The sequence below is a fragment of the Myzus persicae genome, unplaced genomic scaffold, assembly GCF_001856785.1.
Source record: "Myzus persicae strain clone G006 unplaced genomic scaffold, MPER_G0061.0, whole genome shotgun sequence".
NCBI lineage: Eukaryota > Metazoa > Arthropoda > Insecta > Hemiptera > Aphididae > Myzus > Myzus persicae.
Genome location: NW_019102693.1, coordinates 83,516 through 106,989, shown reverse-complemented (window position 1 = coordinate 106,989; position 23,474 = coordinate 83,516). Strand labels below are relative to the sequence as shown.

At 30.0% G+C, this 23,474-nt stretch overlaps 1 protein-coding gene across 4 annotated transcripts in view; it reads right to left on the bottom strand.

The window, feature by feature from the left end:
* LOC111032959 (neurotrimin-like) overlaps positions 1-23,474 on the bottom strand; it is a 106,006-nt gene that overhangs the window by 64,858 nt on the left and 17,674 nt on the right. For all 4 annotated transcript variants that reach the window (XM_022313462.1, XM_022313463.1, XM_022313460.1 and 1 more), the window contains exons 2-3: positions 8,109-8,215; positions 1,990-2,197 (exon numbers count right to left, since the gene is read on the bottom strand). In XM_022313462.1, the coding sequence (XP_022169154.1) occupies positions 1,990-2,197; positions 8,109-8,215 (315 nt within the window). The remainder of the gene's footprint in view (positions 1-1,989; positions 2,198-8,108; positions 8,216-23,474) is intronic.

The following is a 23,474-nucleotide window of genomic DNA, read 5'->3' as shown; positions in this document are numbered from 1 at the left end:
GGGGGGGCGGGTCGCGCGTCGGGGAGGTGGGTTATTTATGGGACAACGTGACCGACGGTCTTTATTTTCGGTCACGAACGGGGCCCACATAATTATACTACCCGAGTCCGGCGACGGTGTCGTACATTTGTTCCGGTTTTTCGTCCAACGACAACTTCAATAACAACAACAACAATAATAATAATATCGTTATCATCATCATCGGCGTAGATAAATGTATTATTTTACCTATTACACAAGCGTATATCAATGTGACAGTCATACTTATCTAACTTAGTACTTATACCGACTACGGTTATGCAAAGGGTGACAAGTATTTTCGATTTTACTAAAATTATCATGATTCATAGTATAAACAATGGGTATATGGGCCCCTGGGCACCCATAATCCATATCACTTAACAATTTAAGTATGAACTTTTTTATTTTTTATTTGCGAGGCTTTCGTGTATTGTGAAAAAAATAAACAAACGATAATGTATATAACCACATACCTTGTATTTGACCTATAGGTGCTCGAAGATTTAAAAATGAAACTGAGATGAAACGAAGTGGTTTTAAGTGAATGACATTCTTTCCACGATTCATACCAGCAGTACAACTACCACAGAATTATTGTGAAGCAAAAATCGCAAAACAAAAATAAACTGAACTAAAGTATAATTTATACCTTTAACAGTTACATTTTTAACTTTAGTTTAGTTGTTTTTGTATGGCATTAACATAATCACATTTTGTGATTTTAATTTTTCTTACACGCCCATAAGTTACATTTTAATAGTGTTAATTTAGTTTGTTAGCGCAGTATCTATCACAGGTAATACTCGTTTGCACCACTCGCCGGGTTTAGAACGCAAATTAATAATCATATTAAAAGTATATTCGGATTCCCGATCATAAATCACATAAATCACATGCGTGCCTATATAGCTAGTATTTAGTATCATTATAACTTTGTGGCTATAGCCGGACGACGTGAGCCTATATATCAACATACAATTAGTTATGTTTACAGATTAAATGACAAATGTAATTGAGGCATCATCAATCGAACCAAAATTTACTACCTACATAATTAACGAACAAATAGTTACATACGAGTAACGAGTATTTACAGTGTTTTAAGCTAAAAAAATGCATATATTATTTTATATATATTATTATTTATATTATTATATATATTTATTATATTAATGTATACATTATAATATACTGTAGTAGTGTAGTGTATTTATAAATAATGAATGTATTATGCATTATAGTGTCCGTATATCGACGCATGTACTTCGAATTAGACAAGAATATTTTATAAAATATCATTAATGCTCAACGAGTTTCAATTTAAATCGGAATTATGTCCTGTAACTAAGGAAACATTTTTTTTTCAAATACCAAGATATTTTTATGTAAATATTTTCTTTCTTATTAAGACCTCCAAATCAACAGAAGTCAATATCTATCCAATTATAATATACAACCACGACGTTTCAAAGTTTGAAAAATGATTTCCATCAAAACACAATTTCCCTCATAAACTCCTTCTTTGCGTACCTGCTCATGCATCAATTAGGATTTGAGTGCTTAATATTCAGCTGCCATTCTCCATTCGTCACTATGGGGTTACCAATATTTTTATAATACAATAAATAATATTTCCTTGATATTTGTATTATATTTATAGACGGACTTCGTAAAAATATGTGTTATAATTAATATATAGACAAACAATAATAATATTTGTATGACTATGCAATGGTATACAAAATATATTGGTACTGAGGTAGTAACATAATACAACATATACAGATTAGCAGTACTAGGATTTGGGATTTAGGATTTAAAATTATACATTAATAATAGGATAACAATTATAATATTATTAATATGAGATTTAATTTTAGAAAAATATACCTAATATTATATTATGTTCAAATATTTCAAATATTAAAATTAAAAAATTAACATAATATTACATTATCGATTACTTACCGACAACGTTGAGATATCCGATTTGAGTCTTAGCAGTGATCGTATTTATTTGACACATGTAACGGCCTCGATCCTCTTGCTGCACATTGTTTATGTGCAAAAACCACGTACGGTGCTTATCGTGGGACACGGTAATTCTTGGATTTCTAGTGATCACGTGGCTATTCACCGTCAATATGGCAGACTGTTCAAAGTGCATCCAAGCTACCTGTAAAGCAAAATATTTAAATATCAACAATAATAATAAAGCTATAGAAATATTTTGTGACACGTTTTAAATAATTGTTATGTTATGCATAATAATATATTAGGCGTTTCCAAAGCTATCGACCATAAGTAATTATTATTTTCCAGCTCAGTGCAGCGTTTGTAAACAGCCATTTAAAATAGGATGATATAGCATCTTTTTACTTTTACAGAGTGTAACATTGACAGAATGATACTAATCGAAATCCGATTTTGAAAAGTGGACGTTTTAAAGCTAGTAATTGCAGGGTTTTTTTTGACAAAAACATTTCGGCGACACTTTTAATACAAAAAAAGTTGTTTTTTTATACTTGGGAGATATATCATTTACCTCATAAGGTTATGACATTTTTCTGATAAATAATTGTCCATCAAAAACTATATAATCAAAAGTTTGAAGGTGTCTTCCAAAAAAAAAATAATAATAATAATAATAATAATGTCGTATCATTAAGGCATAATATTATTATCTAGCTATTATATGATGAAGCACGATTTCTTGTACCAATTATATTTTGTGGTTTGGTTAAACAGTCAAAATGTGATATACCTACAGCATTTCATGGAGTTAAAAAAAACATCAAACCATAATATTATATAAAATTAATATATCCATATTTTTTTCATCATCATCAGAACATTACAAAAATTAATTTATTGTAAATATTTTACTATGGTTAATGTAATTGTATATATTTAATCATTTATATATAAAAGTTGTTTAGTTCCACTGAAACCCATGATAGGTACGTTCAATAAACAAAATTTTTTTCTATCATCATTTATATGCGATATTTTCTAATGTTGATAAAAAAAAAGTTTCTAATGTTTCTGTATTTAATACGGGTACATTAAACAAATTATTATTAATAAAGAAAATAAATACCTACATCAAATTAAATGTCAAAGAATTAAATATCAGATATTATTATACTAAGAAGAATTCCATATAGAATATACTGCCAAGACGAAATGTATTAAAATCAAAAGTCGGAAAATAAAAAAAATCGAAGAATTTGGTCTTATACATAATAAACTGATTTTTTCTCCCTATTTTTTAGTTATTTTATTCTGATAAAAATATTTTCATGATACAATTTTTAAAAAAGTTGATACTAGATTGAGATAGGTCGATAAGTGTGTTTCGATAAAACAAAATTGTTCTTTCTCACATCACTGCTTTTTGTCATATTACAAGAATTTCTCTAAAACTACTCTGATCACTTTTACTCTTCTGCAAAGGGCTTTTCTAAAGTAAAAAGTAATAAAATATTTACGTAAAGTATTGAAAAAGAACGAAGAATGAATAATAATATTAATACAACACTTAAAATAATAACTTAATACATTTAGAATATAATAATATAAGTAAATTGTAAATGTGTCAAGATTGAATTTGCCTTAAATATAATGAAGACAATTAATACATTTATTAAAAAGAACTTAAAAGTTATTGTTATTTCATTTTATAACATCGACAGGTATATTTTGCATTTTGATTCCTTCTTTATATAATATTATAAGAACTAATGCGATTTTATTTAGACTTAATGACTAAACAAAATTATACAATACATTATAAAAAAAAACTTTATTAGTAATAAGCATACATACTTTTCTTTGATTGTGAAGCTAATATTTAATAATAATTAACATACATAAATAAAATATTTAAAATATCTTTCTATTTAATATTTATTATTATTGTGTTAATTATTCCGTGTTTAAGTGTTGTGTTTTTAATATCAAATTATAAGTTTTCTCAGAAAGAAAAAATTAATTTGAAAAATAATAAATGTTTAGTTTATAATATTTATTTAACGATTTTTTAATTGTATAAGAATAAACTTGATTATTTCAAAAAAATTATCGGGTTTAAATTAATTTTAAAAATATTTAGTAGGCATACTTCAGTAACATTCAGTTACTCAATGGTTATAATTTTTTATATACCTGTCTATATAACATATTATATGCATGAAGTATTAACTTTAAATTTTTAAACATTAACTTCCTAATCAAAAAGTTTTTTACTACTCCACATAGCCTACTTCTTTTTATTGTTGTAATTCTTTCTCTCTTAAACAAGTATCAAATCATATTATTTTAATTTTTTTAAGGAAAACGATATAATATTTAAATATATGATTTATTTTTGATTTACGAAAGACTTTTTTTACCGACACAAATGTTTTATTTATTGAGGCAGCCCTTAAGGAGATGTTCACGAAACGAATTAACGACACATATTGATGAAAATAAATCAATCTAAATGGAAATAATATTATTAAAAAAGCTAAACAAAATACAAAAAAGTGGTTCGGAAATATTTCATATTTTGACAAATATAAACCATGATTGTACAGTGTACACATGATGTCAAATTTAGTATTTTTCCATTGTATTCCAGATACTTTTTATTATTTTAAGTCCCTATAGTATTTTAATAAATCATTGCAGACCGGAAGTAAAAGACTCAGTAAGTTGATTCAACTTTTACAATTCCGAAAAAATAAAGATAAAAACATTTGGTCTGCAGTAGTACTATTATTTTATCATCATTATAATTATTATTGTTATAAATTATTATTATTATTATTATTATTATTATGACTCTTATCATTATTACAATGGAGTAAAAGGAGTAGTACTTAAGATAAAAATAAGTGAAAGAGGGTAGAAATTGGTTGGTTGAACTAATGTTCAGCGCCCGCAGCCCTGCAGCTACCAAAAATAATAATCAAAAACGAGGGGCAACACCGGCGAAATTGGCCAATTACTCTCAGGTGGTGCCCTTCTCTACCTTAATATCTCAACTTTTGCATAACATTTATGATATTGAATCGGTTAGTTGTCCTACGCCAGTCAAAACCTTAAACATTTCAAACATAAGAAAAGTATAGTTAAACAAGTTAGATAAATAAAATATGTTGTCAACAATACTTTGGTTAACGGTCAAAAAATTACAAAATATATTATATTCTGATAAAACGTGAAATATGATGAATGGGCTTCAGAGTGGCGCTTTCAACTGGACTAAAACGACCATATTTACTACTCATATTTTAACCGTTTACATGTATCATCAGATATCATGTACATTGTACATCCTCGAACATGTTAATTTATATTCTGTTTATAAGAATGGAAAATTATATCGTTAAATTAACATTTTTTTGTTTCTGATTAATCAAATAGTTGGTTTTTTGAAATTAACAGAATGATACATTATTTTTACCAACACTTCATCTCCTATGCTTTAAAAGGAGTAAACTCTAAAACAACAAACATTGGTATAGATTATATACCAGCTAGATAGCATTAATAGATAATAGTTTAATAAAAAATGTTAGATATTTATATATCCGTATGTTCTATAAACGTCTTGATGTTCAGTACCCTGCACGTTTCTGCATACACAGACTCAAACCTAAATAGACTAACCTGCCTTTAAATATAACGAACACAAATCACATAAGGTGGGTTTTATCAATGTACAAGAAAATGAAAATAATTTCAAATCAAAATTGATGGCCGCAGTATGAGTTCGCTTAGTTATTTGAGTCGTGTGGTATAGAGATTACCTATAAAAAAGGGTGTATTCGTAAACTTAAAATTCGACACACGTGCGTTATGCTAGACGAGAATTATACAGCTGTGCAAAACAGAATGAATACCTCTGGCATTTTTGAACGGATTTTTTTCACCCTTATACAGCTCCAATTGCCCTTTTTCTGGCACACGCCTCAAATGTTCACCATGTCTGTGCATAATACCGACTTTGGTTTTTCAAATGCAAACATCCGTAACGTGACACTCGAGAAAAATGTTCATACATACATAAATATGAGTGTGTTTATTTTTGGGATCAAAGGCCTCGTAAGAAGGTTAAATGTTCAAGTATAATATTATAACATAGGACAAAGGTCGGACGCACTACAAATTTCCAAAAACCAAAAAGTATTTATAAAAAATATATATACATAACATCATACAATACGCAATACAATACTTGAAAATAGAGTATTAAAATATTATTCTAAGAAGTAGTTTTCATGCATTTAATATAGAATGAACTACCCGAAGTACAGAATTTGTTCAAAATCAAAACTAAAATAACATTTATAAAAAATATACATATGATTATCCTGCTGTATTTATAAATGTTTGCAAAAAATTTATAAAGATAAATATATTGTATACTTGCAAAGATAAAGTATACACTATGCACGTTATAACTATATAAATACAACCTAATCAGAAACCATTTTGTACTAATATGATTTATTGTAAATACCATTTATCGTTTACAACTTAACTCCTGCAGATAAGTTGAATTCAAGCCGAATTTAAGTACTACGAAATCCAAGGCGGTGTTTTTAGATATGTAAATACTTAGTTTTAGTATAATTTCTGTCAATATAGTGTATTACAAGCTCACTTGATGGGTACTAATCAAATAAAAATAACTATTTACATATGTGAAATATAATAATTTAGCATCATTAATATAGGTACATAACTAGATGCATCAAATATCAAATTAAATTCAATAGAAATGAAGTACCCTTATCCATTTATCAATGGAGAAAATATCGCTATCATTTATGGTTATATCTGCAAATTATAATTATGTTTAGGTATTGTATTAATTGTTTTTTACGTAAACCCAATTATTTGATCCCTGCAGGTTAAATTTATATGTATACAAGTATACAACACAGCTCACACACATCGCGAGTTACTACACTACATCGATATTCGTGTAAAATAAAACGTAACTAGGACGTATTGATATGTATTTTCAATCATATTTTACAGCATTCATGTAGTATTAAATTGATAAACTTTAGATTTCTAGTAACGCAGTATCACTATAAAGTCACCAAAGTACATAATTAATTCACGTAAAACGCACTGCAATAAAAAAATGAAAATAGTTTTTTTTTTCCATCTCCACAGCTACAACGGTCTACAATGTTAATAAATAAAGCCTCTCTGGTTCAAGACGGGCGTCGAGAGAAAATACAAAAACTAATTAAACTTAATGTTAAAACAAACATTTAAACTTACCATAATACTAACAACTGAGAAAGCCGCGGAAGAACCGACGACTAATGTAATTTATTGTTTTCATTGTACGATAAGAAATCTAAACATAGTTCACCGATCGTGTGGAATATAAAGAACTAGCAAAGTACCTACCTAACTAACGTCTATAAAACTAGTCTGAGATTTAATCGTTCGTATGAGCTGTTGAGCTTTTACGGCACTATTAACATACAAATTTATTTTTTTTAAAGAATCGTACCGCCAAATAAAATATAATAAATATCAAACGCGTAAAAGTATTACAAAAATGATAAGGTATTTAGTAGTTTATATCATTATTTATTATATAGTAATATTATTTCAAATAAACGAATCGAAAATTTGATAGAGTACACTTCATTGATTTGAATCTACTTCAAATAATTACGTTCTGTAGGTATGTACCCACCTACACGGCTACACAAATGAAAGTATAAAAAAATAAATAATATTTAATATTATAGAGGCGAAAAATGGTCAGAACTCGTATTTCGTTTTTGTGACGAAATGCGTATTTTTCTCGTGGTAAATTTGATTGAAATAATATTACTTTTCATCCGAAAAATAACATAGGTATATATACCCATAGTTGATTCGCCAAATCCAGATAATGTGACAGTGTGTGAAGAGAGTGTTTTTTCCTCGGCGGGTTCAATCAAAATAATGGATTCTGGTTTCGGTGAGCGAGGAAAAATCATAAATATATATATATATGTGTAAACTTATATATCTGTAATATTAAGCACGTATTCGATTTCCGATGGAAAAAAAATATATCAAACCTTGTATGATCCCAGATTTCTGACGGAGCATCCTAGCTTTACACTACGTCCTGCAGGTACTGTCACGTTCGTTATGGGTTCCGTAAATTCCGGATCACCCGCAATCACTGAAACAACAAAAATATATTTTTAAGCACTTATTACGATTATTTTCAATATTATGTTATTATCAAAATGATGATCGACATCGGGGAGGGTTCTTAATAAATTTGAGTAGCAAATACCCAAGCACAATAAAATATGTATTAAGATGTCCTGTGTACTTTTCAAACGAAGCATAACGATATAATAATCATTTTTTTTTCTATTTCGCTTGGTACTGAACAAATAGAATGTAGAAATGTGGAATGCAATCCCAAACGGAATGACTAATGAAATATACAACAGGCTTTAATCTTAATGTAAATTTAATATTTTACCATCCGAATAAATATGTTTTTACTTAAATTTGAGAAATAATACTTATTGCTACGAAAGACAACTACAGTTCGATTCTATACTTATACAGAGCATTATTTTAATGTGTGTATAACATTATTATTTATTTTAATAGTATGTTAGGTCCTCAATTAGTTGTTCAGTTTTTTAATCCTAATTTGAGAATATTATAAAGCTCCAATATAAATAATGAAACTTCTAAGAAAAAAAATGTACATTAGTTGAAGAAAGTTCTAAGTAAATTACAACACCCGCAAAACTTGACGAACTTATGAACTTATTCACAAAATGATAACTGAATATACATTTCTTACGTATATTGAACAATAGAATTACGTGTTAGAAATATATATGTCCTAATTATTTATACTTTACAATAAATAAACTTAAAATAAAGAAAAGTTTTTTCCAAAAATGATTTTTTACTGTTCTCTGAATTTCTGGTTATATACCTTCATAAACACAAAAGAAAAATTAATTCGTTTTTAAAATACTATACAGAACAAACAAAATAATCAAATTTCATAAAAATTGAGTTAAAATAGTATAAAGTTATAAAAAAAGTGACTTCAAGTTGAATAGAGTAATTATTATTTATTTCAACTTAAATAATAAATATATAACGAGTACCTAAAATATATTCAAGCATGATTTTTGAGCATACAAACTATTACATGAATCCAAATTGAATTATTAAACGGAATATTATTTAATCATCAAATTAAATAGACATGTTACACATTTTTGTAGAACTATTATACGCTGTACGGTCGATATGTATATAAATAGAACATAATATACATATATGTATTGAATATTATTTTCCATCATGTCAAAGTATGATAAAAATGCCTAAGGTAAGTCATTTGCTCCAAAATGTATGTTATAAAAAAAGAAATAAATTTACGATTAGTGATTACATCTTAATTTCAAAAATAGTTTTACGTATAATTAAACAAAATGTATTGTAATATTACTTCAACCGTCGACTATCTTGAATAATTTAGTATTTGAACTAATATAAACACAATATCTGAGCTACTCATGTAATATATAGTAATTTATAATGTCCAAAAAAATCTTAACTTCCTATAAGTAGCATGATAGAATGTTGATCATTTTTATCACATACGTGCGCGGGACATATAGTATGGGACTTTTATCTAGAATTCCTGCACAACACCGGTGATTTTAGATATGTTTTTATTGGTTTATGAAGGTTTATTATGATATTGCAATAGATAATTTTTTTTTTTATGTACTTTGTATTTTTGTAAAAAATATTTAAGTTCCTTTCTACACGACACAATTTATTGTTTTCATAGTTTCAATGTAGAAAAAAGTTTTTGTTGGTGTACACACATATTTCTGGTTATTAATAAACATTCGGTGTTTTATACAGAATATATTTTGTATGATACCAATATTTCTATACAGTAGAATCCGCTTAATTGGTACACCACTTAATGGGGGCGAATTGGCATAGTCCCGAACGAATGTATTCGTTTAAGGCAATTTAACTTCGTTTATTTGAGACAAACCATCGGTTGTACGAGTAAGGAACAAAAATAAAAGCGTCTAATTAGATATTCCTACCTAAATTATCTACTTCTTATTGAAACTGTAATTATCTAATGTTTATAGCTCTATATTATATATAGGTAATGTCAACTATGTCAATTATGTCAATCATTTATGTTTATTTTACTACCACAATAAGAGTTGACTAGCCTACGTACAAATTCGGAAAACTTTATTTCGCGTTCTTTCGTCTCTGTGTAGTAACGTATGTGTGTTTTTATTGATCCCAGGTCGTGATGAATTAAGTATGTTAATTAATTTATAATAAATATGTATACATAATAAAATAATCATCTAATTTATTTTTTCATCTACGCCTCAACTCTCATCCAAATGCACTAATTAAAAACCTAGCTGCATTAACCATCCCTGGTAACCCTCCTCGTCGCCTTAAGCGAATATGGTGCGGAGACCTACTTAACCCTTAATCAAAAAATAATTAAATAATTACAAGACGAAAATGTCATCGATGGGTGGCTTCTTCAATCAAATTTTTCAATTTTATATTTATTGTAGCTCATACTCTCATTGTGCCGGAGGTACAGATTGCGTATATATTAATAAAGAAAAAAAAATATTCACGATGTGTAATAGGTAATACTAAATAGTAAATATAATGTACTACTGCTAATAATAAGAATAAGAATTGTATGTAATTTTTAAATAAAGTCTGAATTAAGTGTGTATAGTGTATGTATATATTTTTTAAATAAAATCATTATGTATGTATATATGCACTTTAACAGTTTCGGTTTATTAGTTATTCAGTTAATCGAGACAGTCGGATAATGGAGACAATAATAGGTCACAACCCAAAACAAAATGTGTCCCAATTAAGCGGATTCTACTGTATAGACAAATAATATAAACATATTATATGTATTAAATAGATGCAAAATTAAAAACTAAGAATAAAAAAATAGTTGAAACTTTAAATAGTATAAGGGCATGGTTATAGAAATCGGCTTAAAAACTGATGGGCCACTTTTAAAAGCTTCGTTTTTTTGTATTACGTATAATGAAACTTTACCAGTGGAAATGTATATCGATTTTTAAAAATTTACAATTTTTTTTAAAAATAACAAAAAGTTTAGGCGTGGAACATTATAAATTATAATATATAATGGTTTCGGGATGTATTGCACACATTATTTGCATCACAGAGGAATATAATTTGACTGAAAACGGTAAATAGAAATGCATTTATGCCGCGTATGATAATATAATATATGCGTATAGCGCAGCTATATATAATAATAATAATGGATATATTATAATAGGTACGTGTGGTTATACCATGGAAATTCGACACACATTTAAGCCAATAATAATGTAGTTGCGTTTATGTAATATATATATATACATACGTACGGGTGTACCTACGTTTTATATTTGGGCACCGCAGTACAGTGACTATATAGGTAGTTATATAAACCCTATAAATAGACGGGTACGGACCGTACAGTACTGGGTACACCTATATTATTATCATCGATACGTTCGATTCGATGGGTGGTGTGCCGCACTGTAGTCGCGTGGGCGGGGTAGGTAACGGAGAAACGTATGACGGCATCAACGTGATCAGACGACAGACACGAGAGCATTATATTATTATATTATTTGGGTACGAACGTATCGCGCTAATGAGACTAAACGAGTGTAGACTAATCCTGCGACGAAAAGCAATTAGACGATTGCGCCCGCGAAAAAAAGGACCAAGCCGGCGGCGGCGAGAAAAACCTGGCGGGAAAAACAAAATAATATGCTTTACATATTATTATTATTTTAATAATAACGCGGACGGAAGAAAACCACCGCGCGTAGGTGGCGGCGACCGAGTGGGCGGGTGTCGTGTGCCGGCGTGTGTGTCAGTCACGCAGCAGCAGCAGCAGCAGCACACGTGTGACAGATGCATCAATCTCGCGCGAACGTGAAATGAGGAAGACGCCGCCGCCGCACATTATACAGAAAGCTCGGAGAGAAAAAAACGCCGCGAAACAACGACATTTGTGTTGTATTATTCAGCCACGTCTCCCCTCCCCTCGCCGCCCCGCCCCGCCCCGCCATCGAGCTCGCGTCACCCGGTGCGTTTCGCCTTGTTGATTCCTCTCGCGGTTTAATATTGCATTCATCAAATAATAATAATAATAATAATAATAACAATAATACAACGAATAAATAACAGAAAAAAAAAAAAAAATACGTAAATCGTATAAATCGTCAACAGTGTATATAACGTATATAATAATACCGATGGGTGTCTGCGTGTGCGTGTGTACAATAAACTTTGTATGTGTTTATGAAAAGCGGGGAGTCGCTAGAGCGCCTTAATCGATTTACGTTCGCGTTGTTGTATTATAATATAATATATTTGTTTTATGTTCGAGTGTTATTATACGCACATTGTTGTCCGCATAAAAAGTGATTTGTTCTCCCTACACGGGACGTACCCCGCTCGACGCTTGCAAAAATCCAAAAAACAAAGCATGTACCTATACTACTTGAGATACGATGAATCGTCGTCCAACGACCTCGACGAAGTTTTTCGCGACTTTGGCACTTTGCCGGTAATCTTGCAAACGTCGAGTATCGCGATTTCGTATGGAATCCAAACGGATGTCATCATTTTCATAAGTTTTCGTCGAAATTATTGTGCGTGTATTTTTCTCTGACTTCATGTCGCAAGATACCGAATAGAAGCCAACCGTCATTGTAGGGTTGATGGTTTCTGACGGAACGTAGTTTTCATTATCATTTTACAACATTAATACGACTAGACCAGGGATATTCAAACTTTTTCATCCCACGACTCCCTTTAAGTCTTCACAAAACGTTGACGGCTCCCAAATTATAAATGACAAAAAAATCAATGTTTATATGATTGTAATTTATATTTTATAATTTATTTACCATGTTACATACATAAAATAAATTAAAGCTATATTTAGCGAATAATTGTTGTAAACAATTCAACGTTTCCCAACCGGTGTGCCTCAATGATATTAGTAAACGTTTTTCGTAAAAATATTTTTTGGTTTTCAATATTATACTACGCGGCTCCCTTCGACAACTCCCGCGACGCCCCTAGGAGCCGCGACGCACAGTTTGGATACCTCTGGACTAGACTATTATTATAATGCTAAAACCAATATCTGCGTAACTAGTTTCTTTGCATAAAAAAAAAATAAAATTTAAAAATGAATGGAATTATGATTTTTTTCAATCACACAGGTGAGACACGTGTGTTAGCCAGTAAAATGTAAAATATTACGATACACAGTACAGTACAGTGTAGGTTGCTTACATATATTATATAATATATGTAAAGGACATTTTACATACCAAGGTACAATAGAATATTAAATATAATTATATAAACCATAAAATTCATTATGACGTATTACTCGAAATAGTGCATAATATACCCGCGTATAACATAACCATTATATTCAAAGTTATTGTTAACACTTCGCACTACTAGTATAAATACGCACGACGCGCTACAGAACGTTTGGTATAGTAGACTATATTATGCTATATACATTTTATTTTTATTATTGACAAAAAAAACTCTCGGCAACAAGGGACATTGAGCTTACAAATATATATTCTATTATTCGATCTACTTTATAGAGCATAATATCGTAAAATAGTTATCTACTTATCGCGTTTTATACGAGTATGATGTACTACTATTTCTGAAAGTTTTTTCGCACCGAAATCCGGACTCAAGCGCGCCGCTGTAAGCGCGGTGACAGTCAAGACTGGGCGTGCCTTAAGTATACTATAAAGACGCCGAACACACATATCCGATTTATCGGCGTGCATAATAATGCGGTAGGGATTGGACGGTTGGGCATCTGGCCGATAACCCATGTGTACAGGGTTGCGAACCACGTTCGGTCGTTGTTCAATATATATGCATATTATATATATGACGGCCGACCACCGCCCGATGGCGGCAAAATAGCGTCTTCGAACACGCACAATATCGCCGGTCGGGTGCATGATTTAATCGCGGTTTATCCCAAGGTTCGATTTAATATTGGACGAGACGTTTGTCTTTTGACTCTATACACATTATGCACATATTATGATAATAAGACGCCCCGGAGGAGAGTTCGGGAGCTGCACCCTTCCCTCGAGCGATCCACCTCAAACTTTGTCCGAGCAAACTAATATTATTATCACTGCCGGAATTTAACGTTATACCGCTGCGGTTGGGTATCGCTGGCTGGAGTGGCTGGGTCAGTGGTGGTGGTTGGGGGGGGGAACTGATAGTGAGGGCGAGTGGGCGAGAGAGAGAGGGTGGAAGCACTACGTGCGGGAGATTTTGTGGGCACCCAAAAAGGACTTCCGGACGCGCCGGCAATTATTAACACCGAGCACAATCCCCGGTATGATTAACCCGGTAGTTATTACCAGCAAAACCGCTGTTTAATATCTCTCGTCGTGGTGTAGAACAGTATGTATTGAGCATGTATTGAAAAATAACAGTCACCGGATATCCCGTAATAAGTAATAACTCATATCGACATGATGGCTAAAGAACATTATTACATGACTGATGGACTTCAAATATCTTTTACAGACACTAAACGACTACCAAGAAAACATTCAAGAGGAAACAATATTCTACTGGCCTGACTTCAGAAAGTCACGAGTAAGAAAAATACTAATTAAAAACGTTCGTACCTTATAATCATCGCATATCTTTTGATGTAAGAGCATATTAAACAATTATGTATTAACATTAATGAAATATTTTATTATTATTTAATTTAAATTAGTTACTTTCAGTTAATAAAACAAATTTAATTTTTAATTGTATAATTTCGTACAATAATATATATTAATCTAGAAATTACAAAGAACATTTTGTTGAAAATATATTTAACATCATAGATTTATTTTTAAATTATGATTATAATTTCAAGCCATGACGTTATAATTTAAATGAAATCAATTACAAGTTTTTTCAAAGCAAAAAAAATCTCCACTATAAATCAGATTCAACGTTTTAATGATCAAAAAATGAATAAAATCGTTCAATATAATAATAATATTACGTAGTATAAATAATGCTACAATATAGTAATTATTACTTTATTAGTAATTCGTATAATTAGTAAATATAAATAATAAAAAATGATGGAAAGTAGGTAACTGCTGTAAATATCTAGTGTAACTATAGTATAGTCATTTAGTAAATCACTGTAATTTAAGTTTTAAATTTAAATTCATCATTGCATAGGAAAAACGATTCTGAGAGAAGACGGTCTATCAGTCTTTATTACTAAGTAAATAGTATAATATATTTTTGCCGAAAACATTGCACTTGAAAATGTCATAGTGTATATATAAAATAAAATAATAAACGTTAAAATTCTCCACGAAATACATTCTTGAGTTACAATACAATACACTAAAATCGTTCTTCTTCGCCTAAATAGGTAAATATTTGAATATTTTGTCCAAATTTAAAATTCAAGAATATAAAAAAATTGTAATTACATATTTTTTTTGTTTTTTTTTTTTTTTATTGCAATATAAACATTATAAACTACTTATGGCCTATGGAAAGTATTGTATTAAATGTTCAAGCTATTGACCAAGTGAAAAATTGTTCATCGATAATTACTGGAAAAAACTAAAAATAAGTCAAAAATTTAGTCTTATGCCAATCTAATATAGCTAAAAACGAAAAGAAATATTTTGAAAATGTAATCATGTGGAAAATGCTAATATTAACATTTTATGAAAATTTTAAGTATCTACTCTTGTTGGTTTTTGAGTTAAACTAAAAAAAAACAAAATTGACCTTGTCAAAAAACTAGTATTAAGGAAAAAATTCCCTGTTTTCCTATTTTTTTTTTTTGTTCTTCTCAATTATTATGAAAAATATTGAGAATTATTTACTTTTAACCTCACTAAGTACAGGGCTGTATTGATCGGGCAAGCTACCGAGAAAATTTTGTTGGGCATATAAAGTTAGGGTCGGTTGTATGACTGTGTGTGAAAATAAACTCATGTTTAAAATACGATTATAGCTACCTACCTAATGGCCTATAACAATTTTAGACATAATTTTGGGCCAGTGAATATGTAAATGGTCGCTTAGAATTCAAATCTCGATAGGCCGATAAACATACCAATCTGGACCTGACTAAGTACCGACTAGTTCAATTTCCTACCAGAAACTACCCTCATGGTTGAAATTTGGAACATTTTTTCTACTTGTAAAAGTGTGAAGAGACAAAAAAAATCCCATCATTGTAAAATCAATACATTCATCTCTCTGCTCAAAATCTTAAATAAGTTATAGCCTATAATATATTAACTATTGTCTATTAAGTAGTTTTCCCGAATTCTTTACTATACTTCACTTTGCATGAGACTTGAATTTTTTTTATTTAATTAATTAAGGAAACGGAACACTTGCATTTGTTGTCTCTATCCTACAAGTGCGTAACATTATGACCAATTTTCGGTCAGCAGATAACGTATTGCTTCGTAGCTTCGTTAGTTTAAAAAATAGAGTGAAAGACCTCGTATAAAAATTGATGGTAAAAACATTATCTGTGTTTATATATGTGCGTTTTTAACGATAGTTCAGTTTATAAGTGAGTTGTTAGCATTTTTAATTGACATAGAATTTGTATTATATACACGGCACTTGCTAAAAAATTAATTTTTAGTAAAAAACGCACAAACAAATACAGATTAAGTTCTTTCTATCAAGATTCATAATAGGTCGATTCACCCTAATTTTTAAACAAACGAAGCTACCTGCTGAGCGTAAATTTGTTATTATACGCAATTGTAAGACAGAGACCACAAATGCCAATGTTACGTCCTATTAATCACGGAGTAATTGAATATTTACTATTGAACATCGCATTCGTTATCAACTACACAAAATAAACATTAATTCTCATGATTATAATTTTAGAACTCTATATTATATAATATTAAAGCCACCGACCTGCAGTTATTACACTATTCCGATTAGGTAAGCGCTGGCAATATATTTCCTTGTAAAGATCAAATGTATTTTCCACTCGCTATTCCCAGAATAATATTGTATTTGTAAGTTATTCAAAACTGGTCAAAGCTTGGACAACAAAATCGGGTCTATATATGATTCTAAGACTAGTCCTGAGATGACGGAATCTATGTTAACGTCCAAACCCTTCGATGGTTAAGTGAACTTAATAACAGTAAGTAATATGTATAAAAAAAGTCTGTGATATAATTTTATATTCCACGAGTTTTCATTTATTCAAGTTAATTTTAAAACAAAATGTTTGTGAATTACATTTCTCCGTTTATGAGTCTATGACCCTCTCCGTAATTATGTTTATTTTACCTGTAAGTAGGTACCTATGTTAATTCATTTTATTAAATCATATTTTATTACACTTTGTCGTATTTAATCTATTTTTTATAACTTTTTTATACTCAAGTATTTTGTATATAAATATATTTAATACATACCTCTAATATAAATATAATATTACGATCAACCCATGAATCATGTTGAGTACATTGAGCTAATAAGATATTTCACGGAATTCCAAAAATGTGAAAACACTTGAAATAAACAACAAACTGATACTAGTCTAGGCTTCCAACTGACGAAGAAATCACTTTCACCAATCCATTATCAGAGCAACTGATACATAAATTGGAAAAATTAAAACATTAGTCCAAAATGACCAAGTCCTCTAGTGGAGCCACTCCATGGATTATACAAAACCACAATACTATGTAAAAATAGATGGTGCACTTTTGCATTTTACTGATAACTAGAACCTACCTCAATGCAGTAGAACCATATAATATGAGGAATACATTATTGTACATCAAATTTACAATAATTATTGTGTCAAATAATAAGACAATGGATAGGAATTGTCAGCGCTAGAGCTAAATATCATTGATGCATTGTTAATGGTCAATAATTTCTCATAAAAAATGTTTTTCTTAATTGGTGGTGATACTGATTACTGATTTGAGGAAGGTTTCACCTTACAAGACTCAAGAGGAAAAAATCAAAGTAATTTCCAGCAATATAATATGGTAACAGCAATAGATTTAAAAAATATATTTAATATCTAAAAATATATTGAACAATAAAAAAAAAGTAGTGGTTTTAAATAATGATTTATTAAAACAGCATTATATCTGTTTGGGATATTGTATTATTGAAATGCTTACGAACTGATGAACTGTCGACAACTGTGGCATCATATAATGCAAAAATAGATACGAATGCATTTAAATTTATTTAAAGGTTTAGTACAAATATTATGTTTGAGTTGTCAAATGTTGTCTGATTAAGATATCATTAATGCCAATTAAAAGAAAACACATTTGAAATAAAATCGTGCACCAAACTATTTTGTACGCATTTAAAGCAAGGAAAATTTATAATATGTTTTCACACTTTGGCGGTGATTATATTCTTAAAATATAATAAGTTTATCATGTGAAATTATACCCAATACTTGATTAAATACAGCTTACAATATATTATTTGTTTTGCTTGATGAAAAAATTACGAAATGTGTGTAGCCGGAAGGTTTGAATGGTTTGAGTCATTGATATAACCACTACAGGAGACAACGAAGATCATAACAATAATAATAATAATAATAATAATAGTAATAAATAATAATAATATACACAAGTACCTAGGTAGTTACTAAAATCTGAGCACGGCGAAAATATAATTTTACACAAAAGACAAAAGTATATCATTCTCCTTTTTGTTTATATACTATGCGAACACGCTAAAAAAAAAAAAAAAATGGTTTCATTTCATATGTCTGCGCCGTTCTCACGAAATAATGGTGCAGCCGATCGCCCTAGGAGATCCAATATAACGCCGGAAATTAAAATCGATTACTCATCCAGTCAGTAAATTCCGCATACGTTATATTATAGAGGTGGGTAATGGTAAATGTGTACAACAGTGGTATTGCCATGCATTTATGTATCCGAGTGGACCGTATTCATATATATTATTACGGTGTGTACGGTTCTCGATACGAACGCGGATAACGACTTGTTTTCCCCTTGCGACAAAATTGAAAGCACAAAAAAAAATTAATATAATATTCCAAACAACGGGGAAAAAAATCACTTTATTCTGAACTCATTCAGTTAGTGTAGCATGGGCATAGGTATATGGGTTTATACGTAGGCCATATATATAAGTACCTATATCGGTTGGATACACGTATTAATTTAATATATTAAATCTCTAAGATATTATTCGTAAGAGGTATGGGTAGGTACAATGCTAATAAAAGAAAGCATGATATTATATTATTTATGTTTAGTAACTATTCGATTGCATGTTGTTATTTTTATTAGAATTTCGAAATTCCGATTACTAAACAAATTGTTCTAAAAAGTAATTTGGAAAATGTTTTTGATATTTTTATTTCTTACAGACATTATAATATCTCCTATATATTACCTGTATAAATTCATGAAATGTCTTTTATCAAAACGACGGTGTGTATAAAATAATTAATTACGATTATCACATACCTATATATTTGATATTTAAATAAATCTGTTAGTTTTAAAATGTTATATAAATACCCTGTTGACATTATTTAAGACAGTTATTTTGAAGTTCATGATTTGGAATAGTTGGAAATATACATTTCGCACAAGAATTCATTATTAAAAAAGGGTATTACGTTTTAGAATTACCCTCTCCGGCTATGCATTCAAACTGTAATACCATTATAAGAATCAAATTGAAATTGTTCAAATTCTATAACAAAAATGAAAAAACGAAAAAAACGACTTTTATACAATAAACGCATAATTATTCATTTTCTATTTAATTTAAATCTCAGACAACAAGTAAAGACAATCATTAAAATTGATACACTTACTAATGATGTACATATTTTACAATACAATACAAAGTACAATTTGTACAGTATAATATGTAGGACGTAGGTGTATTTAAATTGTTTATTTTTTTTTCATGTACTTCTAATTCTAGCTGCTTGTGTAGGTACCTACGTCTTATTATCACGCTAATATGGTGTATCACGTAAGTGTTTCCTCCTAGTTTACTAGTTTAGTTTTTAATAAAAGTTTTTTTTTTTTATTTCTATGTTTTCTACCGCTAACTTTAAATGGATACATTTTTAAGTATTTTCAAGTAAATCGTAATTACTGCCTTATTGTAAGCTCAAATATAGTGACATCTCTCATTAACAAAATTCGATTGAACCAAACTCTATACAACGAAATTGTATGTTGAATCATACATTTTTCATTCAAAAACGTTTCTATTTAACAAAAAAAAAAAAAATTATAATTATCGAATTAATGTTGCGTTATTTTTTTGTATAACAAATTTCAAAACTTTTGTTACATATTTATACAGTACACGCTTGTTAATCAGACTTATTTAAACAAGTGCTAGCATTTTCACGGACAGAATGGTGCAAAAGTTGACAAGTTGTTTCACAACAGGAATACAGGATATCAGGAAGTTCTTTGACAACAATGAATAAAAAAAACTACAATTTATTTAAGTACTTAATATAATTTTAATTTATTTTTATTTATTTACTAATATTATATTTTATTATTTGGAGGCGTTTTTTAAACTGAAAATGAATTTCATAAATGAAAATGATAATATTTTTTTTTAAAGAACCTCCAATAGTTTGTTAAATAAAAGTTCCACTTTATTTAAATACAAAAATTGTAATTTGAATTCAATCTAAAAATCATTTACTGGTACATATAGGAATAATAACATTAAAGTAGTATCATTGATTTTACATTTATGTTATTAGTTTACACGGTGATTTTTTTTTTAGTAACTTCGTTCAATTCTGGTAAAAATATTGCTAAAATGTAATGTCACAAAAGAAATATTTTGTGTTATTGGTTGAAGAAGTCCATAAACATTGGTGCTAATTTGTATAGCACTGATTTTTATTTAGATTTGACCGATTTGGGACCATGTGTGTAGTACAAAAATTTGGATATTTTAGGGGCTGTTTCTAGGTACAATGATGAGTACAAAAACTACAGAATGACTCTATAATAATCTTAAACTGCATAATATGAACCTGCAAATATTTTAATTAATGTAAACATTCCTAGAGACATGCCATTTTTAAAAATTATATTTATTTTAATTATAATACTATGGAATATAGTATTTTTAAGTGTTGAAAACTTTTGCACAGAATTTTGAATATTGAATAATTAAAATCAGATACATATTCATTATTTTAGCAACAAAACAAATTGTGTTCGATTTATTCTTTGATACTGTTTTTATTTCCCTTTCATATGTAACACACTTTGAATCTGTTGTCTGCGTATGTTTGTATATACCTCTGTGTATACTTTTATGTATATATATTGTACTTGTGTAACAGCTTGTTTAATTTTTCGGTTTTTTTGAAATGAACAAAAGAAAAATATAACAAGAAGGGGTTTAAAAATTATGTATATAATTATATACACACGTCAATATTTTCATTTATAATATAATGAATATTTTGAATTTTGATAACAATACATTATTTTCGAAATCGCATTAATTTGTAATTATATTGTATATGATGTGCATGTATTTATTTTACACTGATATTACCTACATAATATGTGTATCTGATAGAATAAATTGTACCGCAATACTACGGTATCACAATAAGTAATTTTAATTAATATTGTGTAGTCGTCGTAATATGATATCCTATATAATCTGATTAGAACGTATTTGCAACGATTGTGACTTTTAAGGGATAAACTGCGATTAATCGACCGGTCGCCATTTGATTTATCACGTTTGACGGTGTGTTGAACCATTGGACTGCAACGAAGCCTACCTCGAACGAAAACTAAGTAAAAACTTAATACAATTATTATCCATAGCGTTAACGAGTATTACAGTTATAATTAATATTCGTTTCATACATATATATTGAACATTACCGATTTGTGGACGATTTTAATATTTTCGACTGCGAGACGGAAAGGGATACAGCGAGTGAGAGATAATCGTGCGGCGTGCACGTGACACGACCACGGCGGCGACGGTGCCGTACGCATTAGTCTCGAGAAAGTATTTTTCAAGGGCTCAGTCGAAAAAAATTCTGTACCGTCAAACACGCACCCCTCACGGATATAGTGTGGGTGAAGAGGTGAGCCGACCACCGTGTGCGATGAGACCGCGGTTGAGTTCCACGTGTATATATATATATATATATATACCTATAGTCATTTATTTATTATTATACTAATTATTATTATTATTTTTTTTTTACGACCGTCGAAACCGAGGCATTCGCTAACGGAAGGGAGAGGGATGAAAATATATAATAAAGAGCATTCGTCGTTGTCAGCGACTCTGCGGAGTAATGTATAGAAGTAAGTTTAATATACTAAGCTATAATGTAATAAAATATTATGAAGAACTTGTATAGAGTCGAAAGCGAAGGGATAAAAACCACGTACGCTCCGCAATCGGTTTCATATTATATAGTACCTAATACATTGCAGTATAATTTCAATACCACGACGAGCCCGTTATATTAAATAATAATAATAATATGCGTATACTTTGTGTATCTATTTTGACGTGTACGCTGTATACACGCCACAGCACATACACGCACCAGCTGTACTCTGTATGCACACACTGCGCTGCTGAAGCAGTCCGGAAGTTTGCGCACCCCGAGGCGCATATAAATTCCGTTGTTGACACACCGTCGAGGATGTGAAATCCCCTAACATGCACCCCCCCCCCCTCACTGCCACCCACGCTCACAATGAGGTAGATTTCCCCGACACCGGCACACAATAACAATAATCATAATAATAATAATAATAATATATATAGGTACACTGCACACTCGCCGTGGCGGTGCATAAACGTTGCGACGATGTCGTCGCCGTTGTCATCGACGTAAGTTAGGTCGGTCGAGTACGGTCGGTTGGACGTGATATATACGCGAAATGGCGAAATCGAACCACTATCGAGGTCTCCGTCAACCCTTCGAGAATAATATTGTTGTATACGACTCGCGAGCGCATTTAATATAATAAAATCTATAGTTTTAAGGTCACGACCCTATATATGCGAGCCTCGCCGTTGTCGCCGTCGCAGCGGATGCGACACGTCGCGTTACCGCAAAAATAGGAAGGCTATTTCAATTATGCAAATTAAAGCGAACGGGACTTTGCACGGTGGATGCGATTATTGTGCGTGTGGGTTATATACGCACGTGGCGATGACGACACACCACGGTAGGGGCAGTATAGATATATATATATACACTCATCGCCGCG